Source organism: Dendropsophus ebraccatus, chromosome 2 (assembly GCF_027789765.1).
Source record: "Dendropsophus ebraccatus isolate aDenEbr1 chromosome 2, aDenEbr1.pat, whole genome shotgun sequence".
NCBI lineage: Eukaryota > Metazoa > Chordata > Amphibia > Anura > Hylidae > Dendropsophus > Dendropsophus ebraccatus.
The window spans coordinates 5,844,121-5,855,506 of NC_091455.1; the positions used below are offsets into that span (position 1 = coordinate 5,844,121).

An 11,386-nucleotide genomic window follows, 5' to 3' on the forward strand; every position below is an offset into this window, starting at 1 on the left:
GGGCTGCGTCACCCGTCAGGGAGGGGGGCGGGGCTGCGTCACCCGTCAGGGAGGGGGGGGGGGCTGCGTCACCCGTCAGGGAGGGAGGGGCGGGGCTGCGTCACCCGTCATGGGAGGGGGGCGGGGCTGCGTCACCCTCAGGGAGGGGGGCGGGGCTGGCGTCACCCGTCAGGGAGGGGGGCGGGGCTGCGTCACCCGTCAGGGAGGGGGGGCGGGGCAGCATGACTATGACCCCCCCCCCCATGCACTCACATAGGCCACGCCGCTGCCGCTGATCCCGGTGTGGATATCCATGTAGGACTCGGGCACCTCCTCACACATTCCGCACTCGGCCAGCAGATCCCTCAGCATGTCCGCCTCCTCCTGCCCCACACAGGAGCCCCGAGAGAACACAACTGCCCCCTGCTGGATCACACACGGCAGATTGGGGCAAATGCGGAGAATCCGGGCCCCAGAGGGGACAAGCTGCGGGGGCAACAATGAAGAGCGGTGAGTAACAGAACTGACACTCCCCAGAGCTGCACTCACATCACCCCCCCCCCCCAGAGCTGCACTCACCCCACCGATCCCCCCTCCCAGAGCTGCACTCACATCACCCCCCCCCCCCGAGCTGCACTCACATCACCCCCCCCCCCCCGAGCTGCACTCACATCACCCCCCCCCCCGAGCTGCACTCACATCACCACCCCCCCCCCCCCCGAGCTGCACTCACATCACCCCCCCCCCCGAGCTGCACTCACATCACCCCCCCCCCCCCCCCCGAGCTGCACTCACATCACCGACCCCCCCCCCCCGAGCTGCACTCACATCACCGACCCCCCCCCCCCGAGCTGCACTCACATCACCGACCCCCCCCCCCCCCGAGCTGCACTCACATCACCGACCCCCCCCCCCGAGCTGCACTCAACATCACCCCCCCCCAGAGCTGCACTCACCCCACCGATCCCCCCCTCCCAGAGCTGCACTCACATCACCCCCCCCCCCAGAGCTGCACTCACCCCACCGATCCCCCCCCTCCCAGAGCTGCACTCACATCACCCCCCCCCCAGAGCTGCACTCACATCACCGACCCCCCCCCCCCCCCGAGCTGCACTCACATCACCGACCCCCCCCCCCCCCGAGCTGCACTCACATCACCGACCCCCCCCCCGAGCTGCACTCACATCACCGACCCCCCCCGAGCTGCCCTCACCCCACTGTCGCCCCCCCAGCGCTGCCCTCACCCCACTGTCGCCCCCCCAGCGCTGCCCTCACCCCACTGTCGCCCCCCCAGCGCTGCCCTCACCCCACTGTCGCCCCCCCCCCCCAGCGCTGCCCTCACCCCCCCCCAGCGCTGCCCTCACCCCACAGTCGCCCCCCCAGCGCTGCCCTCACCCCACAGTCGCCCCCCCCAGCGCTGCCCTCACCCCACTGTCGCCCCCCCCCCCAGCGCTGCCCTCACCCCACCAGTCGCCCCCCCCCCAGCGCTGCCCTCACCCCACAGTCGCCCCCCCCCCAGCGCTGCCCTCACCCCACAGTCGCCCCCCCCCCCCCCCCCCCCCCAGAGCTGCCCTCACCCCACTGTCACCCCCCCAGCGCTGCCCTCACCCCACTGTCGCCCCCCCCAGAGCTGCCCTCACCCCACAGTCGCCCCCCCCCAGAGCTGCCCTCACCCCACTGTCGCCCCCCCTTACCTTCTCCAGGGTCTGCAGGGACACCCCGGCCGCCATGGATACGATGACGTGCTCCCCGGTGAGGGCAGAGGAGATCTCCACCAGGATCTGCGGGATGACGTGCGGTTTGGCGGCCAGGAACACCAGCCGGGCCTCGTACACCACGCTGATGTTACAGTGAGTAGTGCGGCAGCCGAGCTCCTGCGGAGGAGACAACAATATGAATGCAGCAGCTCAGCACCGCGGCCCCGCCCCCCGCCACACTCACCCGGAAGTGATGCAGGTTACTGTCGCTGGGGGCGCTCACCGTGATGTCCGGCGCCGGGACTTTCCCTGCAAACACAATGATAACAGTCAGTCTGTGGGGGGCGCTGCCGGGCGCGCGGAGCCGCGGGGACCGCTCCGTTACCGCTGCTGATGAGGCCGCCCAGCACTCCCCGCGCCATCTTCCCGGCTCCGATACATCCAACCTTCAGCGTGTTACCGGGACCGGCCGCCGCCATACTGCTCGCAGGGGGCGGAGTCAGGGTCACGTGGTGGACAGGGGGCGGGGTAAGCGCTCCGCCAGGCAGGGATTGGATCCTCAGCCGTGACGTCATAGATGCGACCTTTTATAAGAGATGACGGCGCGGGAGATTCAACCAGAGAGAAGACGGCGGGTGAGGAGCGAGCGGATACAGCGGGATAGTCACTGACCGGTACCGCACCTGACTGCCCGAGCCTGTACCGGGGAGGACTCGCTGTATTACACCCGACACTGCAGCGCTCCCTGCGGTAACGGTGTGAATGACGCTTCACACTACTGTATGCTGAAGAGCTGTATTACACCGGGCACTATACTCCCCCCTGTGGTGATTCTGTGTATTACACCGGGCACTATACTCCCCCCTGAGGTGATGCTGTGTATTACACCGGGCACTATACTCCCCCCTGTGGTGATTCTGTGTATTACACCGGGCACTATACTCCCCCGCCCCCCCCTGTGGTGATGCTGTGTATTACACCGGGCACTATACTCCCCCCTGTGGTGATGCTGTGTATTACACCTGATATTATACTGCCCCCCTGTGGAGATGCTGTGTATTACACCTGATATTATTCTGCCCCCCTGTGGTGATGCTGGGTATTACACCTGATATTATACTGCCCCCCTGTGGAGATGCTGTGTATTACACCTGATATTATACTGTCCCCCTGTGATGCTGTGTATTACACCTGATATTATACTGCCCCCCTGTGGTGATGCTGTGTATTACACCTGATATTATACTGCCCCCCTGTGGTGATGCTGTGTATTACACCTGATATTATACTGCCCCCTGTGGTGATGCTGTGTATTACACCTGATATTATACTGCCCCCCTGTGGTGATGCTGTGTATTACACCTGATATTATACTGCCCCCCCTGTGGTGATGCTGTGTATTACACCTGATATTATACTGCCCCCCTGTGGTGATGCTGTGTATTACACCTGATATTATACTGTCCCCCTGTGGAGATGCTGTGTATTACACCTGATATTATTCTGCCCCCCTGTGGTGATGCTGTGTATTACACCTGATATTATACTGCCCCCCTGTGGAGATGCTGTGTATTACACCTGATATTATACTGCCCTCCTGTGGTGATGCCGTGTATTACACCTGATAGTATACTGCCCCCCTGTGGTGATGCTGTGTATTACACCTGATATTATACTCCCCCTGTGGTGATGCTGTGTATTACACCTGATATTATACTGCCCCCCTGTGGAGATGCTGTGTATTACACCTGATATTATACTGCCCCCCTGTGGAGATGCTGTGTATTACACCTGATATTATTCTCCCCCCCTGTGGTGATGCTGTGTATTACACTAGCCAGTCTCCTATTGTGGCCACACATCTTGGCTTTTCCTCTGTTCTCTTGCAGGTCTCATCATGTCTTCAGGCCGCCATGTTCTCCTCCTCCTCCTCATTGTCCTCAGCCTTCCTGCCAGGAGTGAGGAGTTTTTTGGTTGGTTTACCCGCAAGTCTTCCAGTGGAAAGTCTGCATCACAGAAGGAGGCTGCCCCGGACCCCCAGTCTCTCCCCCGGGCCCCTTTTGAGATGACCACAACCGATGAGAAGTTTTTAGCTGAAGCCAAACACCTGGAGCTTTCTCCTCTGGACGGCTGTCACTACAAGGTGCATGGACTGTAACCCTATACTGTCTATGGCCCCGTTCCCACTGAGGAAAGGTAGCGGAATTCCGCGACGGAATTGTCCGCCGCGGAATGCCGTTAGCCTCCCGCTCATAATGGGAGTCTATGGGAGGTGCGCGCTCCTGCTCTGTACGCGCTGAAGAATGAACATGTTCATTCTTCAGCGCGGACAGGGCAGGAGCGCGCGCCTGCCATAGACTCCCATTATGAGCGGGAGGCTAACGGCATTCCGCGGCGGACAATTCCGTCGCGGAATTCCGCTACCTTTCCTCAGTGGGAACGGGGCCTATTATACTCCAGAGCTGCACTCACTATTCTGCTGGTAGGGTCAATGTACATACATTACATTACTGATCCTGAGTTACATCCTGTATTATACCCCAGAGCTGCACTCACTATTCTGCTGGTGGGGTCACTGTGTACATACATTACTGATCCTGTATTATACTCCAGAGCTGCACTCACTATTCTGCTGGTGGGGACACTGTGTACATACATTACTGATCCTGTATTATACTCCAGAGCTGCGCTCCTCTGATATGTGGTGTTCCCCCCCTTGTGTTGTACAGGTGGTCAGCCAGCTGAGGGCGTCCTGCACAGAGATGTCTGAAGAAGAGATTGCCAAACTGGGGGTCCTACTGTTCAACTGTCAGGCGGAGGTTGAGGGACGCAAGACGTATCCCTGCACTGAGGACATGGTGAGAAGTCTGGATTGGAGGTGGTGTAAGTGGACCCCCCTCTGTGTGGGATCAGGACTGGGGCAGCGGACCCCCAGGCTGTGTGGGATCAGGACTGGGGCAGCGGACCCCCAGGCTGTGTGGGATCAGGACTGGGGCAGCGGACCCCCAGGCTGTGTGGGATCAGGACTGGGGCAGCGGACCCCCAGGCTGTGTGGGATCAGGACTGGGGCAGCGGACCCCCAGGCTGTGTGGGATCAGGACTGGGGCAGCGGACCCCCAGGCTGTGTGGGATCAGGACTGGGGCAGCGGACCCCCAGGCTGTGTGGGATCAGGACTGGGGCAGCGGACCCCCAGGCTGTGTGGGATCAGGACTGGGGCAGCGGACCCCCAGTTGTGAGATCAGGACTGGGTCAGTGTTGTCCACGTCTTGTCCCTGTGACTCCGCCTCCCTGACTCTTGTCTCTGAGCAGACCCTTGCGGAGTGCACGTCAGCCATGGACCCCGACACCTGGAACGCCTACCACATAGTCAGTAACCGGGCGCGCTCAGTCTGCTACGCCACACGACAGCTGCACTTCCGCCGGCGGACGGAGCTCACGGTCAACACTCTGGTGTCCACGGCCATGAACCAGCTGGAGGCCATGCAGATGCTGAAGGTAACGGGGGAGGGGGTGTATACCTGCTGGACCCCCCCATATTGGGTGCAGCCACAGGGGTTCCCCCATCCCCAGGGCTAGGTGCAGCCACAGGGCCACCTCCTCCGTACTGGGTGCTGTCACAGGGAGGCCCCACCTCTTCGCCCCGGTGTTGGGTGCAGCCACAGGGGTTCCCCCCTCCCCGGTGTCGGGTACAGCCACAGGGAGCCTCTGTCTTCCACCCCCACCCCTTTTGGGTGCAGTCACTGTCTGTGGTGCAGTAGCGCCCCTCTGCTGGTGGTGGCGGCTCATGACTCTGTCTCTCCTTACAGGACGGGCAGGAGCAGCTGAAGGAGCTGACCTCGGAGTCTCTGCAGCGGGTGCTGAGCAGCCAGAACGAGCTCCTGAACCAGCAGGAACAGCTGCAGAATAACCAGGAGCAGATGGAGAGCTCCATCACCGGGAACCTGGAGAAGCTGGCGGAGGAGAAGGCGCTGATCGCCAGCGGGCACCACCTAGTGGCCGATCTCATCGAGGGGATCACCAGGAAGATGGGTACAGAGCCGGCTGCGTGGCATTTCCAGAGATGTAGTGTAATAGTTATCCTGTGCTCTGTAACACGTCCTCCCCTCATGCGGTAACCCAGGGGGTGGCAGGTGCGGCGGATAGTCCCTTCTAGTTGGGAGGATTTCCTGACGTTGAGGAGATCAGTCCCCTAGACTTGGCAGGTGTCTGCTCCCGGTTTAGTGGTAGTTTCCTCTGTGGAGGTTTAGCATAATCCTGCTGACAGGAGAATATACAGCGTGTCGCATCCACTACTAGACTAGACAGGATAGACTGAGCCCCAGCACTCACAGGCTAAGACTGGGCTGCTTCCCTGTTGGTGGTGAACAGTGTGAGGTGCCTGAGAATCTGATAGGGCGGAAGCTTCTAGAAGGCTGAGAGCGGGCGGAGCTACTGGCAATCATTTCTCTCATTAAACCCCTGCTGGCTACAATGTGCTGGCAAACATAACAGAAAATAGGTGGAGACATCTTGTGGCCAAAAAGTGGTACTGCAATACTGATAGACTTGTATAGAGAAGCTGGCTACAATAAATAAATACCTCAGTGCCAACTGGAATAAAGGAGGATTCAGCAGTTACCCCCCACCCCCCCGGTAGCCCCCCCCCCCAGCTCCTGTATAAGTCTACTACTGAAGCTATCCAAGAGACGTTGCTATCCAAGTGTCTTTAACATTAAAACTGCCAAGTGACATCTCGCCAGTATAGGTCCCAGGACACTGCACTAGAACTACAACTCCCAGCATGTACAGAGCCATCATCTGTCAGGGCACGCTGGAGAGTCGCATGCTGACTTCAGTATATAGAGCAGGGGGCGTCCACACATACTGAGAGTTGTAGTCTCATAACTACAGGTAGAAGAGAGGTAATGTGGGTGGGGGGTGATGGGTGTTGTAGTGTCTGAGGAGCAGCAGGGGCCACCTCTATAGGCCTAACAGACCAGCAGCCTCGTGGATAGGGGAGGGGACCATCACCCCCATCCTCTCCTGCTCTGATGGGAGTGCGGACCATCACCCCCATCCTCTCCTGCTCTCATGGGAGTGCGGACCATCACCCCCATCCTCTCCTGCTCTCATGGGAGTGCGGACCATCACCCCCATCCTCTCCTGCTCTCATGGGAGTGCGGACCATCACCCCCATCCTCTCCTGCTCTGATGGGAGTGTCACCTGCTCAGTCCTGGTCTTGTCTTGTAGAGAATATGAGCGGTCACCTGATGGAGCAGGACGCGGAGCTGCACAAGGGCCACAAAGCCATCCTGTCCGACCTGTCTGAGGTCCGGGACCGATCCCACGACGTCTACGCCAAGATAGGTGAGTGGCCCCGTGGTTGGTGGGAGGAGCTGCAGCCCAGTTGTCACTGACAGCTGGGAGGGGTTCTGCTCTGTTACAGTGTATCGGTGCATGTCGGAGTGGCGGGAGCTGCTGTTCGGAGTCTCCTGCGCTGACACATTTCCAGCGAGCCGAGCTCTTCTCCCAGTATAATGGGAGCCTAATCCTCGCCTTGTACCCGCAGAGTCTAACCTGGCGCTGTTCCTGACCTATCAGAACCAGAGTGGCCTCTACTACGAGACCCTGATGGAGAAGCTGCAGCGGATGAACCGCAGCCTCAGCGCCCTGCTGTACGCCATGGAGCACATGCACCGCAGCGTGGAGCACCGGCTCAGCTCCATCCAGGGCTTCATCAGCTGGGCAGGTAACCCAGACCCCGCAGAGGCCTAGTGGCGGCCATATTGAATGTAGGGGCGGTGGGGTAGTGGAGAGTCATAGGGGCGGGGCTTGCTGCTCAGACACTTTCCAGGGGGCACCACTCACACGGTTTCTCTTGACAGGTGGGAACCTGGACGCCATTCACACCTGCGTCCTCCACGGTGCCTACTTTCTCCTCCTGGCTCTGGTGATGACCTTCCTGCAGACCCCCGGCTTCTCTCGGGGGGTTCTCCTCGTCCTCATCGTGCTCAATGCCCTTTCAGAGCTCAACCACAACACCTCCCTGGGCTTCAGGGCGCTGACGGCGTTACTGGCGTGTACGGTGATCGGTGAGTGCGGGATAGAGCGCCCCCTGCTGGTAGACCAGGGCACCGACATGTTCTGCTCTTACACTCACCCCCCCTGCAGGTCACTGGACGCTACTGAGCTTCATCCGCTGCCTGGTGAGGAAGAGCAGCAGGAAGGTGGCGCCCCCTCTGCCCGCTGCAACACCCACCCCCGTCCTGTCATACAAAGAGAAGGACGCAGGGTTCTGCAGCTCAACCCCTGAAAAGTAAGGAGGTCAGGAGAGGAGCAGCACAGAGGATGTCAGGAGAGGAGCAGGGTCCCCAGCAGCACAGAGGATGTCAGGAGAGGAGCGGGGTCCTCCCAGCAGCACAGGGGATGTCGGGAGAGGAGCGGGGTCCTACCAGCAGTACAGGGGATGTCGGGAGAGGAGCGGGGTCCTCCCAGCAGCACAGGGGATGTCGGGAGAGGAGCGGGGTCCTCCCAGCAGCACAGGGGATGTCGGGAGAGGAGCGGGGTCCTACCAGCAGTACAGGGGATGTCGGGAGAGGAGCAGCGCAGGGGGTGTCGGGAGAGGAGCGGGGTCCCCAGCAGCGCAGAGTATTTCAGACTTGTTCTCCAACCAGTTTGTCCCATGTTAGTTTTGACCTGAAGGGTCCCGATGGCGTTATCCTTGTCGTGTTACATAGGGTCACATGTCCTCCTTGTATTGTCAGAGAGGGGGAGGACGCCCGGCTGAAGGCGGAGCTAAGGAAGCTGGTGAATGACAGCTACATGGAAGGTGAGAGCGGAGCTGCTGGATGGAGCATGCTTGATCATGTGGTTTCTATATACATCCATAATACTGTGTGTGTGTATATATATAGAGAGATTATACTGTGTGTGTATATGTGTGTGTGTATGTATGTATATATATCTATCCCTGTTTGTTGTTCAGATGATTCGGTTTTGGCTCCCGACTCTCTGATCTTGGGGTCTCCGGTTCATCTGGACTGGAAGTTGCAGCAATGTCTGAGGACTCCGCAGCCGTCCTCTCCGGCCATGAAGCTGCGCCGGCTGAGCGTCTCCCGATCCGTCCGCGGACACGACAGTCCCCTGAAGACGGTGAGTGCCGAGAGATCGGGACCCTATGGTTCTCTTGTAACTCCCATCACGTATCGGTCACATTCCCGCCGTCCTCTCTTGTACCTGCAGGTGGCGACAGACAAGATTCCACAGCGACACTTGGGTGCAGTGTTTGACGCCTTCTCCGAGTCTAAGAATCAAAGCCCGAACTCATCAATGTGCAGTAACCTGTGAGTATAATAATAAGGGGATTCGGGGTGACTGACACTACAACTCCCAGCATCCACCCTGGGTGACCACAGATCCTACAGGGGGCAGCAGAGTCCTCCTTGCCATCCCCTGCTGGTTCAGGGTCTGCAGCTTGGGCGCCTCTGGGTATGCTGAGAGTTGTAGTGTCTGTAGTTGCAGACACTATGTATAGACTGTCCCGCTGCAGTGCATGGTGGGAGATGTTGGGGTATTGAGGAGATGCTTCTTGTGCCCTCTGTTTCCCACACAGGTCAGTGTCGTCCATGTCTCCGCGTCAGTTCTGTCAGGCAATCACCCGAGCGGGTCAGCCGTGCAGGAACAAGGCCAGCGGGGGTCAGGAGTTCTGCAGGGTCCACGCCTCCGGTCAGACATCCTACATCACATCCTGACTCCTGCCAGGAGGGGGGGGGGGGCTGGGGCTGACTGAGGGGACTCCGGGGGGGTGCAGTTCCTGCAGGTTTCAGTATTTCACCTCCGTTCTCGTCTGTGTTGTCTTTCCTTAATTTTATTGCGCTGTATCATGTGACTTATTGGTGTTTTTGTTTGTAAATTTTATAAATGACCATTTTGTAATAAACCTGTGGAATTTTTTTAATTGATTTGTCCAATAGGGGGCGATACTAGAGCTGATGTGTGCTCTGCCTCCTGTCACTATACTATAGCATCCTGCAGGGAGGGTCCTATCTGGTAATACACCGTAAGTGACCTCCTGCAGACCTGGTAACCCCGGTGAGGATAGGTCTCCACCAGTAACACGTTGGCATCTTCCCTGCGCACTCCTCTATATCCAGCCCCAGACACTGTACAGCATGTGAGATCCTCTACTGTAGACAGTCCCTTGCTCTGCAGTGTGCAGCCTCCCCTTTCCTCCATTGCAGGGCGGCCATCTCTATATGGGGCGAGCAGCAGGGCGGCCATCTCTATATGGGGCGAGCAGCAGGGCGGCCATCTCTATATGGGGCGAGCAGCAGGGCGGCCATCTCTATATGGGGCGAGCAGCACAGACTCCGCTGCAATGAGTGTGAATTTGTCACCAGGAAACCAGGCATAAATAAGTCCATGGCTAGATAGGGCAGGTTACCAGGATTCTGGGTGTACATATGTGGGGTCCCACTGGGGGTGTTAGTTATATACACCCTTTGCAAAAGTCTGTACTACTTGTATTGTAATGAAAGTAGTACTTAAGTTCACCACTAGATGTTGCTATATTATGTATGTGTAAATAGAAGCTGCGCAGCTGAAGGGTTATTGTTTTTGTGTTTCACCAGACTCTTTAGACCAGTAGGATTTCTGCTTTCTTCTCTCCTATCATCTCCCTCCTTTCCTCTTCTGTTGCACTCTTTCACCCAACCCACTCTCAGCGTGTCTTACACGCAAGGGAGAAGGTTAGTCACATGGGTGGAGGAGCATAGAGTCTTTTGTTCTGGACATTATGGAGGAAGGACAAAAGCCAGATAGCTCTCCACAGTGGTCCTATCTGGGCCCTGGCCCTATGCCAGGTCCCCGTACCCAAGTCAGTCTTAGCTAGTAACCCGCATGGGAAGGACACAGGACAGTACACTGCTAACAACTTCTTCACTAGTAACACTCCATAGCACTATGCACTGTTAAACTCTTGAGAGGGCAAGCCAGAGACCACCTCAACCCATGCCGAGGACAAGGAGAAGTCACAGAGCAGGACAGTATCCACTATAGAGCCACAGAGCCAGGAACTGATCTGGACAGAGCAAAGTTGCAGTAAGCATATAAAGTCCATCTCGCAGCGCAGGTGTCAGCAGGGAACTCTCAGCATTCTACTCATCCCAGGTAACAAGGTCTGGGGCCTGTGTCACCCATTAGGAAGGTTCAGCCGAGTCTAGTGGGCATAAGGTGGTGTGAAGATTGATGTCAAAGGTCAATGCACAGGTGTTTTTCTTCTCATTATTCTTTTACAAGTATTCTACCTCATCCTCCAACATCCTGGCAGAGCACAGTACTACATGAGTTGGGACTCTCACAGCATCCTCCTCTCTGCTACTCTACCGGTCATGTTACTCAGCACAACTCTACCCTACACTGCACTTATACTACAGATCTGGTCATTCTAGAAGTGTTTATTGGAACGTTGTCAAGTGTTTGTCAGAGATTTTGTCTAAAGGAGCTTTATACTGTCCCTTCTGTATTACCTGCTGCACATTTACAAGTAGTAAACAAACTCAACTTTATTCTCAGACTCTGTGAGTATTTGCCGACAAAGCACACACTGCAACCTTGGGACCTTCCCCTTCTGTGGGTGGAGGGTCCTACTATCTGGGAGGGTCATGACACCGCTCTGGCCATCCATGACCACATCATCTGTGACTACACTATCCCAAGGGACCCAGAAGC

At 57.9% G+C, this 11,386-nt stretch overlaps 2 protein-coding genes across 7 annotated transcripts; one reads left to right on the plus strand and one right to left on the minus strand.

The window, feature by feature from the left end:
* Positions 1 to 210: 210 nt before the first annotated feature.
* Positions 211 to 2,199, minus strand: PYCR3 (pyrroline-5-carboxylate reductase 3). Of its 2 annotated transcripts, none has more exons than XM_069956985.1 (4): positions 2,062 to 2,199; positions 1,960 to 1,985; positions 1,674 to 1,853; positions 211 to 465 (listed from the first exon to the last, which is right to left on the minus strand). In XM_069956985.1, exons 1-4 carry the CDS (start codon positions 2,153 to 2,155, stop codon positions 226 to 228), a joined length of 540 nt encoding a protein of 179 aa, XP_069813086.1. In that variant the 5' UTR covers positions 2,156 to 2,199; the 3' UTR covers positions 211 to 225. The 2 variants fall into 2 exon arrangements, with proteins under 2 accessions (XP_069813086.1, XP_069813085.1); XM_069956984.1 differs by having other exon boundaries at positions 1,921 to 1,985; positions 2,062 to 2,196.
* LOC138782946 (protein brambleberry-like) lies at positions 1,844 to 9,415 on the plus strand. 5 transcript variants are annotated; one of them, XM_069956967.1, is made up of 13 exons: positions 1,844 to 2,311; positions 3,566 to 3,819; positions 4,406 to 4,534; positions 4,987 to 5,172; positions 5,484 to 5,706; positions 6,908 to 7,024; positions 7,227 to 7,406; positions 7,543 to 7,749; positions 7,829 to 7,973; positions 8,422 to 8,486; positions 8,643 to 8,809; positions 8,900 to 9,000; positions 9,270 to 9,415. In XM_069956967.1, exons 1-13 carry the CDS (start codon positions 2,254 to 2,256, stop codon positions 9,406 to 9,408), a joined length of 1,971 nt encoding a protein of 656 aa, XP_069813068.1. In that variant the 5' UTR covers positions 1,844 to 2,253; the 3' UTR covers positions 9,409 to 9,415. The 5 variants fall into 5 exon arrangements, with proteins under 5 accessions (XP_069813068.1, XP_069813070.1, XP_069813071.1 ...); XM_069956969.1 differs by having other exon boundaries at positions 2,241 to 2,545; XM_069956970.1 differs by having other exon boundaries at positions 2,241 to 2,456.
* The last annotated feature ends 1,971 nt before the right edge of the window (positions 9,416 to 11,386 follow it).

What these genes read in the sequence shown, in the direction of transcription:
- PYCR3 (XM_069956984.1), bottom strand. Translation starts at nt 2,155, where the DNA reads ATGGCGGCGGCCGGTCCCGGTAACACGCTGAAGGTTGGATGTATCGGA. An exon ending in GTAACCTGCATCACTTCCGG is followed by an intron (nt 1,854 to 1,920) that starts GTGAGTGTGGCG and finishes TCTCCTCCGCAG; the next exon opens with GAGCTCGGCTGCCGCACTAC. An exon ending in CCCTGCAGACCCTGGAGAAG is followed by an intron (nt 466 to 1,673) that starts GTAAGGGGGGGC and finishes TTGCCCCCGCAG; the next exon opens with CTTGTCCCCTCTGGGGCCCG.
- LOC138782946 (XM_069956967.1), top strand. Translation starts at nt 2,254, where the DNA reads ATGCGACCTTTTATAAGAGATGACGGCGCGGGAGATTCAACCAGAGAG. An exon ending in GGGGATCACCAGGAAGATGG is followed by an intron (nt 5,707 to 6,907) that starts GTACAGAGCCGG and finishes CTTGTCTTGTAG; the next exon opens with AGAATATGAGCGGTCACCTG. An exon ending in TGCAGCTCAACCCCTGAAAA is followed by an intron (nt 7,974 to 8,421) that starts GTAAGGAGGTCA and finishes TTGTATTGTCAG; the next exon opens with AGAGGGGGAGGACGCCCGGC.